The 15,278-nt window shown below is 42.6% G+C and overlaps 3 protein-coding genes across 4 annotated transcripts; 1 reads left to right on the top strand and 2 right to left on the bottom strand.

The window, feature by feature from the left end:
* Positions 1 to 481: 481 nt before the first annotated feature.
* setd6 (SET domain containing 6, protein lysine methyltransferase) lies at positions 482 to 8,216 on the bottom strand. Of its 2 annotated transcripts, none has more exons than XM_084555209.1 (9): positions 8,193 to 8,216; positions 3,207 to 3,287; positions 2,939 to 3,083; positions 2,697 to 2,838; positions 2,425 to 2,619; positions 2,205 to 2,340; positions 1,381 to 1,561; positions 1,016 to 1,152; positions 482 to 911 (listed from the first exon to the last, which is right to left on the bottom strand). In XM_084555209.1, exons 3-9 carry the CDS (start codon positions 3,042 to 3,044, stop codon positions 570 to 572), a joined length of 1,239 nt encoding a protein of 412 aa, XP_084411335.1. In that variant the 5' UTR covers positions 3,045 to 3,083; positions 3,207 to 3,287; positions 8,193 to 8,216; the 3' UTR covers positions 482 to 569. The 2 variants fall into 2 exon arrangements, with proteins under 2 accessions (XP_084411335.1, XP_084411334.1); XM_084555208.1 differs by lacking the exon at positions 8,193 to 8,216 and adding an exon at positions 3,632 to 3,717.
* Positions 8,217 to 10,220: 2,004 nt separating this feature from the next.
* Positions 10,221 to 12,710, top strand: LOC311495340 (lathosterol oxidase-like; the record flags this gene model as incomplete). Its single annotated transcript, XM_084554752.1, has 5 exons — positions 10,221 to 10,430; positions 10,554 to 10,686; positions 10,781 to 10,881; positions 12,145 to 12,273; positions 12,444 to 12,710. The coding sequence occupies 5 exons, from the start codon at positions 10,221 to 10,223 to the stop codon at positions 12,708 to 12,710; spliced, it is 840 nt and encodes a 279-aa protein (XP_084410878.1).
* A 227-nt stretch (positions 12,711 to 12,937) lies between these two features.
* anapc13 (anaphase promoting complex subunit 13) lies at positions 12,938 to 14,933 on the bottom strand. Its single transcript, XM_084554628.1, has 2 exons — positions 14,573 to 14,933; positions 12,938 to 13,805 (listed from the first exon to the last, which is right to left on the bottom strand). The coding sequence occupies exons 1-2, from the start codon at positions 14,669 to 14,671 to the stop codon at positions 13,680 to 13,682; spliced, it is 225 nt and encodes a 74-aa protein (XP_084410754.1). The 5' UTR covers positions 14,672 to 14,933; the 3' UTR covers positions 12,938 to 13,679.
* Positions 14,934 to 15,278: the final 345 nt, after the last annotated feature.

Genomic DNA, 15,278 nt, shown 5'->3' with positions numbered 1-15,278 from the left:
AATATATCCAGGAAGTGACTGAGCTTTTATGACGAGAGATGGATTCTTAAAACCCGTATGTGTCGGCACGTTTGCACAAGCGCAATTTCAGTTACCATAATTACATCAGTTGCATCTGAAAACTTCCAACGGTTCCTGAAAGCTGACACATTGCGCTTTGCAACCAATATGGTGTCATTATGGTAATTTCACTTGCGCCTATCCCGGAAGAATATTACACTTAAAACGTGCAGTAAATTGTAAATAACTGCGAGATGTTGAGTTACAGGTGTTCTGAAAAAAATGGGCAAAAGCACTTGACTTGCATGATGTTCTCTGATGAAAAAAAGATGTTAAAGGGTTATACTCTTAAAAGGTTTCAAACCCTGGGCTTTGCCGACTGTTCCCTTCCAGCTGTGACTGTCATCGTACACTACTTCTAATTATAGACCATGCCATAATTCATTTCACACGTGCAGTTAAAAATTTAAGCACAAACGCATTTTCAATAAAACATTTTATTGACTGACTGATGACAGACGTTGCACATTGACATTATAAAACTCCTCTCGGTGGTCCCTGAGCTGAACTCATGACTTGGTGAGCTCCATCACTCGGTGCAGGATGCTCTTCTGTCCGTACCGTACATGCAGCGCCTTCTGCTGCCTGCGGCTCAGTCCTGCAAGAGCTGCCTTGTCCTCTATCAGCGCCCGGTCGCTGTCCAAAACCTTCTCCTCCTCCTCGTCGTCTCCGTAAGACCTTAGAGTCAGCGAGGTGGCTCTGTGAATCAATATTTTCCAAGAAGCCTTTAATTCGGGGAGACCCTCGTTGGAGAAAGCCTGGGAAATCTTCTCTTCGTCCTCCTCCTCATCGTCCTCCCATCCTTCGTTGTCTTTAAATTCAGAGAACTCTTCTTTGGACATGGACAGCACCTGGAGACACAAAGCAGGAGTTGTGCTCATGTGATACTCTCTGATAAAGGTTTGTTCTGGTTGTGTGAAGTATGTAGCGTTGTTGTTTGTGCCCTCCCTCTCACCTTTAGCGCAGTGTGTAGCTCTGTGTCTGTGAGGCAGCCGTGTTTGCTGAAGACAAAAGCTGTTCTATCCTGCATTATCTCACACAGCATCTCCCACTGCTCCTCCATCAGCTGCCGGTCCAAATCAGACTGAACACCTGGGAGGAGAAGAGATGGAAAGCTGAGGATAGAGGGAGGGTCGTTGACTTAAAGAGCAGGTTCTTTAAGTCATTCGGGTCTACGTAGGGTCTGGGCTGACACCGTAGCTGCAGCATCAAATTTATTCAGAGGCATAAGCCGCCCATCAGACTCTTGACCTAATCAGTGGGGATTAAAGTTGCCTGCAAAGCTGGTCGTCAAAAAGAATAACATCATGAATCCATCACCTTGCGTGGCGGCTTTGTAGAGGTTGTTGATGGGGATGTCGGCGGTGTCGTTGCTGTTGCTCGGATACGGCTCTGCGAAGCCGTACATGTGGAGCAGCTGCCAGTTAGCCATGTGTCCGTAGGTGTTAAAAACCTCCTCGCCTTTACGAATGGGCCGCACGCAAACCATCTTCAGACTTTCCTGAAAGAGAACGAATGTCAAGAGTCCAACGTGAGAAACGACTGGAATTTGCCGACATTAATGCGTCAACTCACAGCTTGGCTCTGAAGTAGTAGTATTCTGTATTTATGCAGCCAAATCTGAGGTAACAACCTCGATCAGATGTTTCCAATTAATAAGAAAACATCAGTTGTTTGGGTCCTATGGGTTGAGGGGAGGGGGCCTCTCTGTGGACCATCCCACAGATTCTTGATCAGTTTGGGATCTACTGAATCTGGAGGACAGGTCAACACCTTGTCCTGTTCTTCATGTTTTTTGAGTTGCTTTTTGAGTTTTGAGTAGCACCCTGCTGGGGATGGCTGCTGCCATCAAGGAGTGTCATTGCTATGGGGTGGGGGTGCCTGGTCTGGTCCAGGTGGGTGCTACATGTCTAAGTAACATCCACATGAATGAATGTCCGGTCAAAAAGTTTCCCAGCACAACACAGAATTGTCACAAGATGGTCAATGTTATTTACTTCCCCTGTCAGTGGTTTTAATGTTATGGCTGATCGGTGTACATCTTATCAGATCATTTAATTTAGTGTCCGTGTAAAAACTTAAATTTGAATCCCTGACCAGAATGATTTCAGTCGGGTTGAAGGTTGAACAATGCGTCTCCTCACCGGTGTGAACTCCAGATTAGCGTTGTGATTGGACACGTGGTTCAGCATGTCGGCCATGGGAACCATCATCGGTGGGTTTGGGGCCTTCTCCTCTTCCTCCTCGTCTTCGTCCTCCTCTTCCTGTGGCTCCTGGAAACTACAGAGTGGAGGATAAACATGATGACGAGGCAGGGCTGAAGGAAAGGACACGCTCTGGTGTATCTGTCTCGGTCACACTAACCTGTAGGCCATGACGAAGGCCACCAGCTTTGTGTAGAGCTCCAGCGTGTGTGTGTTTGAGTTCCAGTGGTCTGGATGTTTGATCATGAAAGGCAGGACCACGTCTGTGTACTCCCTTTGGATGTTAGCCAAGTCTGTGTCCACTGCCTCGGGGATCCCCGTTCCCTTCAGCAGTCTGTCTCTCTCCTCTTTAGACCTGGACAAACAGATTCAAATCAAATTACTGTAAAGAATGCTTGAAATTCACGCCGGAGATCTCCAGGATGGTCTTACCAGAACATGGGATGATCCAGAGTCTTAAAGTCGGTCCACAGAGAGAGGTAGGGTTTCCAGTGGGACTCTGACGATGTGTACTCGTACAGCAGAGCCAGCAGCAGGGGGACCCAGCCTGAGGAGCTCTCCAGAGAGGACTCCTCTGTGCAGGGACAAAAAAAAGAAGAAAAAGGAGACGTTATAAACCGACATATGATGCATGCAGCTTTAATCGTTTGAATGCATCTTTGCAATTCTGTCACCTTTTTCCAGCAACGCAGAAACTTTGGTTGTCCCATGGTGGAGTAGGGCTGATCTGGGGATGGTGAACAAAACCTCGCCTTCTTCTATGTCCTCCTTAGCCAGCATCCCATACTCTGCCACTGTCCCGTCTTTACTGACACGCACCTGCAGGGAAAATTAAATAAGAGAATTAGATTTTAATATCGCATTTATAAGCGATAAACACATAATAAAAGAAGAAATAATTTATGCAACAGGAGGCTAATAAGACGGATTCCTTCAACAGACCTTACTGCTGAGTACCAGTCCGACTTTGTCACACCACTGTAGGAAGTTCTGCAGGGGGCTCAGCTTTGAGCCATCATCTACCTGCCAGCGACACACACGGACAAAAAACATCGATAATTTAAGAATATAATCACAATAACATGACCAGACACGTGTGTTTACAGTAACAGGAGCGACTGCTCAGTTAGAAAGCGGGCGCCTTGCTTGACAACATGTTTTTTCCGGTAACCTTAAAAATGCTAATTATTTCAATGGAGTCTGGTGCACGCTGCCACAGAGAAGATGGGCTCTACTAATAACAACTGCTACAGTTTACTCACACACGGGGACAGCTTAAACAAACCCGAACAAATAAATAAATAAATAATAAATAACAAACAGCCGCATAAGTATAATTTTGAGTTTTAGTTCGATTAAATTTTCACCTTTGGTCGTTTTGCCTCGGTTGCCATCTTGTGAGTAAAATCTCAAGCGCAGAACTTTTGCTGGCGCTAATGCTACCTTACTAGCTACACAAGGTTAACCTGCGCATGCGCAGTGTAAAGAGCAATTGGGATTAAGTTTGTCCCACTTGGTGACTCGTAGGATGCTAATCAAACATAAATTGGTATGTAGACTGTTCGTTTTACACAATTATGTTCATTCGGTCATGTTTGCAGACATTTATAAGGATGTTGAGTCTTACTTCAATAAGTTATATGATAGGGTAAGAAATTATTGTTTATTTATGTTTTATTTTTTGAAAGGAACAACAAATAAGGTGTATACAGATAGTGTGAACAAGACTGTTATATGTGTGTAGGGGTGAACAGGACAAATAATAGCGTATAGCAATGTTTGTACATTTGCAATACAAAAAACTACAAATACAACAAAAGACTAGTGCATATAAAGTAAGAGCTTGGCAGTGCAATCAAAACTGAATATAAATATGAGTCGTTTGTAGTGATAGGTGATTTACAGGACTTTTTTTTCAGTTGCATTTGCAGTCAGTTAAAACAGCACAAATCAGTGCAATTAAAATGTAATATGAATATGAAATTCTTAATGTTATTAATATTTAAAACAAACCATGTCACCAAAAAATAAATAAATAAATCGATTGGTTTGAACCTGGCTAATAAAATGTTTATAATTTAATTTGTATAATACAAGCAAGCAGCATTTTATGTGTGCGTTATAAACAAAGCTGAGTCTTCCGGAAAGGAGGTGAATCTGTTTGACCCAAAGGTAAACAAATGTTATGTATTTATTACTACTGATGAAGTGTAGTAATACTGGCAAAAATATTTAACTATAGGTGTATACTACTTAAATTCCTGAAGCAGCTGCGGGACACCAGAAATATTAGTGCATGTACAGTTTTTGGTGTGTTGCCAACAATGACCACTAGATGGCGCGAATTAGTCAACGCTGAACGCTGAAGCTTTCAATCTGCCACATCACCCGTCTCTCCGGTTCTATATAATGTCAACCTGTACAAAATCTTTTAAGCAAACTCGAGGATCTCATGTCTCTGGCAAACAGGAAAAAGCTCTCGTGCCTGAAAAGCCCTGAATGTAGTAAGTTATCAGAAACTGTGACAAAGATTTATTTAATTTATCTTTATGTGTAAAATATACAATGGGGTCCAAAAGTTTAAGCCTACCAGTGGAGATACACCTTTATTTTAACACCATGATGATTACCTGGACCTCACACATGGTTAGGGGGAAACTAAATGGAAGCAATGAATTGATCAGGTGATTGACAAAAAGTCAATGCACTATTTAATTAGGTGTCGGGTTAAAATCCCAGACGAAGACTGAAGGTGTGAATGTGGGTTGAAACTGTGTCGTTGGTGGCTGATAAGAGATGTCTCAGAGACTTCTTGAGAGTCACTGATCGTTGACGGGTCGTTGGAGAACCGTTAAGCGTGCAAACCCAGATTAATCTTAACATGTGGTCGCTAACAGACCCTAGTCATGTGAGTTTCAGGTGGACTTCATCCACAGATGTTCTGAAATGAAAACCTGAACTGCTGTGTGTCAGTACACATCATGGTTACATCATTGTGACTAATTTATGCCACACTGAGAGCAGGGGCCTTGACTGGAGGATGCAGCAAAAATAATTTTTAATGTTCACCACCAGGGGGTGCTGTTGTCGTTCAGATGAAAAGTTGAACCCCAAGTAGCCACATCACCAACTTCAACTGTCCAATTTCAGGACAGAATTCCAGATGTGAACAGCTGAGATTGTGGCTCGTTGGTCTAGGGGTATGATTCTCGCTTAGGGTGCGAGAGGTCCCGGGTTCAAATCCCGGACGAGCCCATATATTACTTCTTTGGTTCATATTTCATGTGCAATAATTATTTTGTACGTACAAAAACAATTACACTATACCTTGTATGCAATTTTTTTCTTAATTTTTGCCCCCATGATCTTTCTAGGACAAAAATCCAGACATGACCAGTTGCATTTTGCCCTTTTGTGACTTCTAGGGGTCACAGCTGCATACAGTTGAATAATTAATGTGGGCTTAATGTCTAAGGTAAAAATGTGCAAACTCTTTTAATCTTTTAAGCAAATGCGAGGATCTCATGTCTCTGACAACGGGTTGTTGGAGAACCGTTAAGCGTGCAAAGATACAACCCAGATTAATTTTAATATGTGGTCGTTAACAGACCCTGGTCATGGGAGTTTCAGGTGGACTTCATCCACAGATGTTCTGAAATGAAAACGTGGAGCTTGGTTATTTGTAACTAACTTATGGCCCACTGAGAGCAGGGCCTTGACTGGAGGATGCAGCAAAAATAACTTTTAATTTTCGCCACCAGGGGGTGCTGTTGTTTCAGATGAAAAGTTGAGCCCCAAGGAGCCACATCACCACCTTCAACTGTCCAATTTTAGGACAGAATTCCAGATGTGAACAGCTGAGCTTGTGGCTCGTTGGTCTAGGGGTATGATTCTCGCTTAGGGTGCGAGAGGTCCCGGGTTCAAATCCCGGACGAGCCCATTTATTACTTCTTTGGGTCATATATCATGTGCAATAACAGTTTATTGTATTAGACTGTACTGTGTGTGCAGTTTCTCTCTTAAAGTTTCACCACTTAGACGTGGCTCGTTGGTCTAGGGGTATGATTCTCGCTTTGGGTGCGAGAGGTCCCGGGTTCAAATCCCGGACGAGCCCACCCTTTTAACAAAAGCCAAAAATTGTAGGCGCCCATGTGGGGTCAAAGGTTACACAGGGCAAACTGTATGATGCAAACTATCATTTGAAGCAGAAAAGCAATACGCCTTCTGCAATCAAGACACTCACCTTAACACTTTACACCTATCATTGTGTTGTTATTGAGACGTGTTATCACATCCAAAAGTACACATACTGTCATGCCTAAAAACACTTCTAGGGGTCACGACTACATACAGTTGAAGAATTAATGTCTGCTTAATGTCTAAGTTAAAAATGTACAAAATCTTTTAAGCAAACTCGAGGATCTCATGTCTCTGGCAAACAGGAAAAAGCTCTCGTGCCTGAAAAGCCCTGAATGAAGTAAGTTATCAGAAACTGTGACAAAGATTTATTTAATTTATCTTTATGTGTAAAATATACAATGGGGTCCAAAAGTTTAAGCCTACTAGTGGAGATACACTTTTATTTTAACACCATGATGATTACCTGGACCTCACACATGGTTACGGGGAAACTAAATGGAAGCAATGAATTGATCAGGTGATTGACAAAAAGTCAATGCACTATTTAATTAGGTGTTGGGTTAAAATCCCAGACGAAGACTGGAGGTGTGAATGTGGGTTAAAACTGTGTCGTTGGTGGCTGATAAGAGATGTCTCAGAGACTTCTTGAGAGTCACTGATCGTTGACGGGTCTTTGGAGAACTGTTAAGCGTGCAAACCCAGATTAATCTTAACATGTGGTCACTAACAGACCCTGGTCATGTGAGTTTCAGGTGGACTTCATCCACAGATGTTGTGAAATGAAAACCTGAACTGTTGTGTGTCAGTACACGTCATGGTTATTTGTGACTAATTTATGCCACACTGAGAGTGGGGGCCTTGACTGGAGGATGCAGCAAAACTAACTTTCGCCACCAGGGGGTGCTGTTGTTGTTCAGATGAAAAGTTGATCCCCAAGTAGCCACATCACCAACTTCAACTGTCCAATTTTAGGACAGAATTCCAGATGTGAACAGCTGGGTTTGTGGCTCGTTGGTCTAGGGGTATGATTCTCGCTTAGGGTGCGAGAGGTCCCGGGTTCAAATCCCGGACGAGCCCATTTATTACTTCTTTGGGTCATATATCATGTGCAATAACAGTTTTATAAGTACAATATTTGTATTACACTGTACTGTGTGTGCAATTTCTCTCTTAAAGTTTTACCACTGAAATGTGGCTCGTTGGTCTAGGGGTATGATTCTCGCTTTGGGTGCGAGAGGTCCCGGGTTCAAATCCCGGACGAGCCCACCTCTTTTTAACGCTTGTGAGATCAAAGGGCATAAAAGTAAAGAAGGAAATAACGGGAATTGTCAGTTGCAGCTTATCACAAAGCTCTGAGCATACAGTGTACTAGACTTAGACTTAGACAGACTTTAATGATCCACAAGGGAAATTGCTTGGTCACAGTAGCTCAGCTGCACTTAAAAAAGACTCTTGAGAATCACAAGTAAAAATAATAATAATAATAATAAAAAAATTATAATACTCATTTTGACATAACAGTCATGTCACGTTTTGTCCAAAGCTTCTTTCGCTCAGTGTTTCACTTGCTGCCTAATTTACCCCACCCCACTACCAGTTGCCAGGGCAAATTACATAATCAGTGTTATTCACTTAACTAGTGATTATGACCAGGTGTGTTAAAGTGACCTTCGTCTGAGTTCTACAGGACACTACAACCAGTGTGAGCGAGGAAAAGAACCTGATAAAACAAATGCACATAAACGTATTTACATAAATAAATTTGACCAAGCTTAAATTTAAACTTACTTTACGGGTCTACAGAACGTGTTTTGGGTTCAGATTCAAACACAACGTGAAGCTCAATGAACTTTTAATTCTCGCCACCAGGGGGTGCTGTTGGTCCAGATGAAACGTGGAGCCCCAAAGAAGCCACATCATCAACTCCAACTGTTCAATCCCAGGACAGAATTCCAGCTGTGGACTGAAGTTTGCGTGGCTCGTTGGTCTAGGGGTATGATTCTCGCTTAGGGTGCGAGAGGTCCCGGGTTCAAATCCCGGACGAGCCCACTTTTGGGATCCTGTACAGCTGAAGAGTCAATGTCTAAATTTAACAGCAGAAAAGAGATGTGACTAAGCTGCGTGAAAATGTTCAGAGTGTCTTTGCAGGTGTTTCCTGTCTTACTCTGAGAAGATTTAACATCGCCCTTCTGTATTTTCTTGCTCAGTCACAGTGTGCATGTTTGTTTGTTTGTTGGTGTGTTGCATGTCAGTAGCGTGGGTGTGTGTAAAGGGCAGACAGTTCACCTGCAATCTGATCCTGCAGCCCTGCATGCAAAAGGGTGCATCCACTACAAAATATGACTCTTGCAAGTGATTTTATTTTAAACTATACCTGATCTTTGATGGTTTAAAGTAGGAAGTGTATATTACAGTATCTACAATACAGTTTCAGAGTGTTTACTCAATAATAGTGACCATAAAGACATCTGATTGGACATTATTTAGCTCTTTTTCTATGAAGACTTTCTAAAAAAAACAAAATCTAATTCTTAAGAGTCTAATCAACTTTCTGACAGCATAAAAGAAATATATCACTCAAAGTTGCAAGACCAAGTCTGTCGCTGTAACCGAACTCCTTGCTATTTGCTGAGCACGACGGCATCTTGTTCCACCGGGCCTGGCACGTCTCTGTCTCCCCTGGACCTCCTCAACATTTGGCACTTGCTCCCCTTTAAATCTCTGTTACTTTCGAGGAAAAAGATTACTTCCATTTGTGGAAAAGACATGGGAATGCACAGGCAACTCAGATTAGCAGCGTGTTGCTCTGCCACAGGGCCTTTGGCCACACTGGGCCACGTGTTTTTTTCCTGTCACGAATGATATGCCGCCTGTGGAGTAATGAGGACTCGTCTCCTCTCCGGGACGCTTCGCTTCAAATCTGACGTCTGGCTGCTGTGACTCTAAATCAGGCAAGTTCAGCAGAAACAACCAAGCCCGGCTTTGTCTGTTGTAAATGTTGATTAAATTGCACTTTTGGATTTTGTTGAGCTGACCATTTAGATGTACACTTGTATAATTTTGCTTCAGCGAATCTGACAATGAGCTGGAAAGGCTTGAATCAGTTGCAGTAAGTGCACCAAATCATTGATATATTTCTGCTGCTGCTTCTGTTTGTTTTCCATTCATACCAGGAAAAAAACACATGATCCTACATGAGAGGCTCCAAGCGTGCAGAATTAATAAAATGGGACATCATAAGGTTATAAAAAGACTATGCTGAGATGTTTCTAGAACCGCATTTGGGACATTGTTCCCTACCAACTCTCAGGTTCTCTGTTTTCACACCAGTTGGCACCATGGCGACGCTTCAACAGAGGTGTCGGGGGTAATCACAGATCAAACAGTCTGATTGGGTCTAGTTTAGGAGCAGATTTTGGGAGTAGTTGGGTTTTATCTTTGAACGTAGTGCTGTGGTACTGTGTCGTCTCTGCAACTAAGATCCAGGTATTTACTCTAACAAGCTGTTTTAATGGAAGGTTGAGAGTGTTTGGAAATTTCATTCCACAGGTGTAGTTTCTTTATTTAGAACAGCAGCCATCTGTGCAGGTATGATGCTTCACATTGGGAACTAAAGAAGCATATAGATACGATGTAAAGGGATTTTAAGAAGCAGAATGGTTATTTCATTGGCGTCTTTAAGTTGCAGAGATATCCAGTGTGTGTTTTTGGACCTATTTAAGCCAGATGAGCCATGACCGGATTGTTTTCTTTCATGCATCCTGTGGTAGAGCAGGATTAGTCTTACCTTGCATGTTTCTTTCTTCACAGGTCGTCATGGATCACGTCTTGAACGCAGCTGACTATTACGTCTTGACTCCGTACGTTTACCCGGCGTCGTGGCCCGAGCACTGGGCTCCGCGTCAGATTCTCAGCCTCTGGGTGGTGACCAACCTGGGAGCGCTGCTGATTTACCTGGGCTTCGGCGCTCTCAGCTTCTATCACGTGTTTGACCACAAACTCATGACACATCCGCAGTTCGTCAAGGTAGGCCGGTCCGTGTAGTCGACTCCTTGTTGAATGAAGAGATGAGGTAACCTGTCAGTTTTTACTCATTTTCCAGATAAAACTTCTCACATCCCTAACTCTGTGTCTTTGATCCAACAACAGAACCAAGTAAGAAAAGAAATCCACCTGGGAACTGTGTCCATCTTCTGGATGAGCTTTCCCACCGTAGCGCTTTTCTTCTTGGAGGTCAGAGGACACAGCAAACTTTACGACAACGTCAGTGATTTGTCCCTGGGTGAGACAACAAATCATTTCAACTCCCTCAATGTAAAAATTAATATCAAACATTTAAACAAGCAGTCCTAATGATTAGCATGTTTCTGTTTCAGGTTGGTCCGGCGTGTTCCTGAGCATTGCTGGTTTCTTGTTCTTTACTGACATGTGCATCTACTGGATACACCGCTCAATGCACCATAAGAGCATTTACAAGGTACCTATGAGTTTTGACAATGGATAAAAAGACTGTTAGGGCTTTATGACCAACAGATAGCGGTTTGGTTCTCATGCATGATCACAGTTCCATGTATGTTATCTAAAAATATGTTGGTTCAGAACCTAAAACTCAACTTTAAATGTCATTATGGGCTTTTGTTGAATCTCAGCGGGAGCTTGAAAGATTTACTCGAAAGTAAAGAAGATTTTGTGCAGACCTTGCTAAAGAGTTGCAGGAGTTTTGCCATTTCTGAGCTGGAGTGTAGAAGTGTCCCGTTGTAAGTGGCAATAAGCTCAGAGGTGCCCAAACAGGACTGAAGAATCTTCAACTCAGCTATATCTGTTTGTTAAACAGGTCACTAATGATTTAGGTTAATGATTCATATACGTCGATCAGGCGTAACATTATGACCACCTTCCTAATATTGCGTAGGGCTCCCTTGTGCCTCCGAAACAGTTGTGACTCATCAGAGAATGGAAATGGGCCTTCTGAGGGTGTTTGGCAACAGGATGTTGTTAGTGGGGGCCTTGAGGAGGAGAGGGGCCTCTGTGGATCATCTCACAGACACTTGATCAGGTTGGAATCTAGTGAATTTGGAGGTCGGGTCAACACCTTGTGCTGCTCTCCATGTTTTTTTTTTAGTTGTTCCTAAAGCGTTTTTGTGTGTGTGCCTGTGTCAGACTGCATCCTGCTGGGGATGGCTGCTGCCATCAAGGAGTGTCATTGCTATGGGGTGGGGGTGCCTGGTCTGGTCTAGGTGGGTGCTATATAAGTATGAATAAGTAAAGGTCCAAAAGTTTCCCAGCAGGACACTGAATTGTCACAAGATGGTCAATGTTATTTACTTCTCCTGTCAGTGGCCATAATGTTGTGGCTGATCAGTTTATACTGTATGTCTGTAAAGCTTCTCAGTCATCCGGGTCATGTTGTGTCCAAAATGCAAAGCTGAAACAAACTAAATCAAATCAGCTTCTTCAGATTCCTCCAATCACAGGTAAGTATCTCAGACCATGTGAGTTTCAGGTGTGCGCCAGCCACAGATGATCCTAATAATACCCCAACTCCCCACCACACATTTAGAACTGAAGAAGCTACTTGGATGAAATGTCATCAAGAACCCCCCACAAGTCTTTGTTTCAGCTTTGTTTTTTTTGGATTCTGTCTATAATTTGTTGTACATCTCTGGCTACCCTGTTTGCCTTGTGTATTTTTCACTAAAACCTTCCTGAGATTCAGACCATCTGTGTTTCTCCCCCTCAGCACTTACATAAGCAGCACCACATATTCAAGATCCCTACTCCATTTGCCAGCCATGCCTTCCACCCACTCGACGGCTTTCTGCAGAGCTTACCCTACCACGTCTACCCTTTCATCTTCCCCCTCCACAAGGTGGTGTCCCGCTAGCAAATATTTTGATGTTATTCCTGAGGTCTAGGATATATACATATTTCAAATTATAAGTGCATCAGTTTGCCTCTCTACACTTAAATGTAATGTGGGTGGACAAACTTACACTATCACGAGTCTTTAAACTGACATTTGGGATGTTTACACTACAGGTGGTCTACCTCTCACTCTTTGTCTTCGTCAACATATGGACCATTTCCATACACGACGGAGACTACCGACTCCCGAGCTTCCTGATATTTCTGATCAACGGCGCCGCTCACCACGTAGACCATCACCTTTACTTCAACTACAACTACGGACAATACTTCACACTCTGGGATCGTGTAGGAGGCTCCTACCGACACCCCTCGGCGCTGCAGGGGAAGGGGCCACACGACCATGTTAGGAAGCTCATCGCAGAGAAGCAGACGCAGTGATGAAGGAGCCACACTCGGGACTCTCTTTCTGGTTTTTAGGTTAATCGTGCAACTTGTTTTCTAACTTTTGCTGTCGTGTTTTCAATGAATATTAGTACAACGCAATGAAGCGACCCTTCACAGGACAAGCAGTTACAGAAGATGAATGATTGAATGAATGAATGAATGAATGAATGCTCCTTTTCCTAATTAACTTCTTGATCTGACATGATCACATAGCACTCTTACATCTAGTGGCTAAGTCATCAAACTAATCCTTATTAGTTAATCAGTACTTGTAGGATAATTTAGGCATTACGACTTAAGGTGTTGGGATTATTAAACATTTTCTGGAAATAAACGAAAACTCAGAATGAATAAATCTTGCACTTTTACACATGCACATCCCACATAAATGCAAGGTGAAACTCTCAACCTTGTCAAAATAAGCAACAGCGTGGGATGTTTTCTTGCATATTTTTCCAAACAGCATGAAGTGTATAGTGGTCATATTAGAGACTAGCCATCACCAGCTGAGGATTAGAGAGCAATTTGTGGCTATGAAAAAATAGTTAAACTTTTCAGTGACTTTGATCTAACATGTGGAAGTTTAGGGGATTTTTAAGACCAGGCCTGTATTCACCCAACTGTCAACATAATGCTCTGATTTCTGATTTACTGTTTTGTAAAATGAGGACAAAGTTTTCATGATTTATGACGTGATTTATCTTTCACTGACAGTCCAAGTTTGAAATAAGAGGATGTTTTAAGTAAGTCACACAACATGTCGACAGAGACAGGATACTTAGAGTCTCATTTATGTTTTTTACAAAATATCAAAATACATTTGTGCTTCGCTGGAATACACTACAAATCTTTGAAGACACAATAAAATGGGGGGGGGGGGGAGCCAAACGATTGTATGTGTCTGAATTCAGCGCCAGTGCGTTTGTGTATTTCGTGTTCACAGTCCGGCTCTTGATTAGTCTTTCAGCTGCCAGTGCTCGGTGTGTTTTCGTGCAGGCTCTGCAGGGCGAGGTCTGTCCACTTCATCTCTTGCTCTTTCACAGACTCCGTGGATCCTCCGTTGTCCTGCTCAGCCTCGGGCAGCTCGCTCTGAAAGATAACAGATGACGACGAGATGCCATGTAAAAAGAGGAGCAGAATTATGAGCTCCTCTTCCAATTAGGTGTGTAGGTAAAAGCACGTGGTTAATATCACGGCTAATTGGGATAATAACTGCTGAAACTCTGCAATTGACTGTGGAACAATGTCTCGTGCTGCTTACATGTTCATCTTTTATCCTGCATTTTTATTCTTTTTGCACCACAAAGGAGTTGCCACAGCTGTAGTAAGACTTTAGATTTAATGATTGTTTATCACTGACACAACTAACAGGCATACAGAAAACAAATCTAAGAAGTAACGTGTCGGTGTTCAATAGTTTGGAGGTGAAAGGTAACATGCATACGTCCAGTAGAGGTTAGAAAAGTATGTCATGTCACAGTCCTCAAATATATTTTGAGTCGCAAATCCAACATGTTATGGTCAATAGTATTTTGACAGATTATGAGCCTCACATTTCCAGAGAATACAGCTCAAACCCACTGGAATTCACCAGATGTCAAGTGCCACATAATTTGCTTTCTAATGTACATCCTTAAAGTTGTTATTGGTCTAATATACAGTGGTGTTAAAACCGGTTATGCCAAACTTATACCCATTATGTCTACTGCTCTGATTTTATTTATTTCAACATTAACATTTCAAATGAGGTTCCACATATAGCCAGTAAACACTACATGTCATTGAAATTCCAGCACTTTAACACAATCCATTAGAGGTTAGCCGATGCTAATGCTAAAACTAATCATAACATGTACCAGAGGGATGGTGACATCCTCATACGGCAGTCTGTCTTCCCTCCAGGCATCATCTGTGAGATCCAGGACTCTCCCATCTCGCTGAATTTCACTGTCCATCCTCTGAGCAGGGAATCCGAGCCAAGCTGCTCAGATCTGTAGCTAGTCGCAGCAGAACGCGTTACCAACTAGCCAAAAACCACTGCTAGCTTAACAAATAGATCGCCTAGCCTCTTAAAAAGAAACAACAGAGTACTAATAGCAAACGCTGCCAACGTTTGAGAGCAGTTTGAGAAGAGATGTTTTTCCCTGTTAGCCGTTTGACAAGAGCGGACGCGACAATTGTACGTAACAGGTGACGCTCGGTGATGAGGTAGGCAATGATGCCTTCGCGTGCGGGAGGAAAATACCGCTTTCTGAAACAGCCAGTGCTGTTTAAACACATTCCACCATTTTTTTTTTAAGCAAAAATATTAACTCTGCGTCAACAGAGCGAAGTTAATCTCCAGATAAAATAAATGATGTGTCGTGGAAAACGGTTGTGCGAGATTATTTTGTCAAACAACTGTTTCCATCCCACCGATGTTAATGTTTCATGGTTTCCGTGGTAACCAGACGCGTCTCCGTTCTCGTTTTTCTTAACACAGGCCGATAAAGACAGCGAGGTTTGTTTCGTTGGTTTCTTGCAACTGGAAGGTAACTACAGAAACTCATTCGTATATTTTTA

Source organism: Chelon labrosus, assembly GCF_963514085.1.
Source record: "Chelon labrosus genome assembly, chromosome: 11".
In the NCBI taxonomy this organism is placed as follows: Eukaryota; Metazoa; Chordata; class Actinopteri; order Mugiliformes; family Mugilidae; genus Chelon; species Chelon labrosus.
Note: the sequence above shows the minus strand (reverse complement) of the source record. Positions and strands in the feature narration are given on the sequence as shown.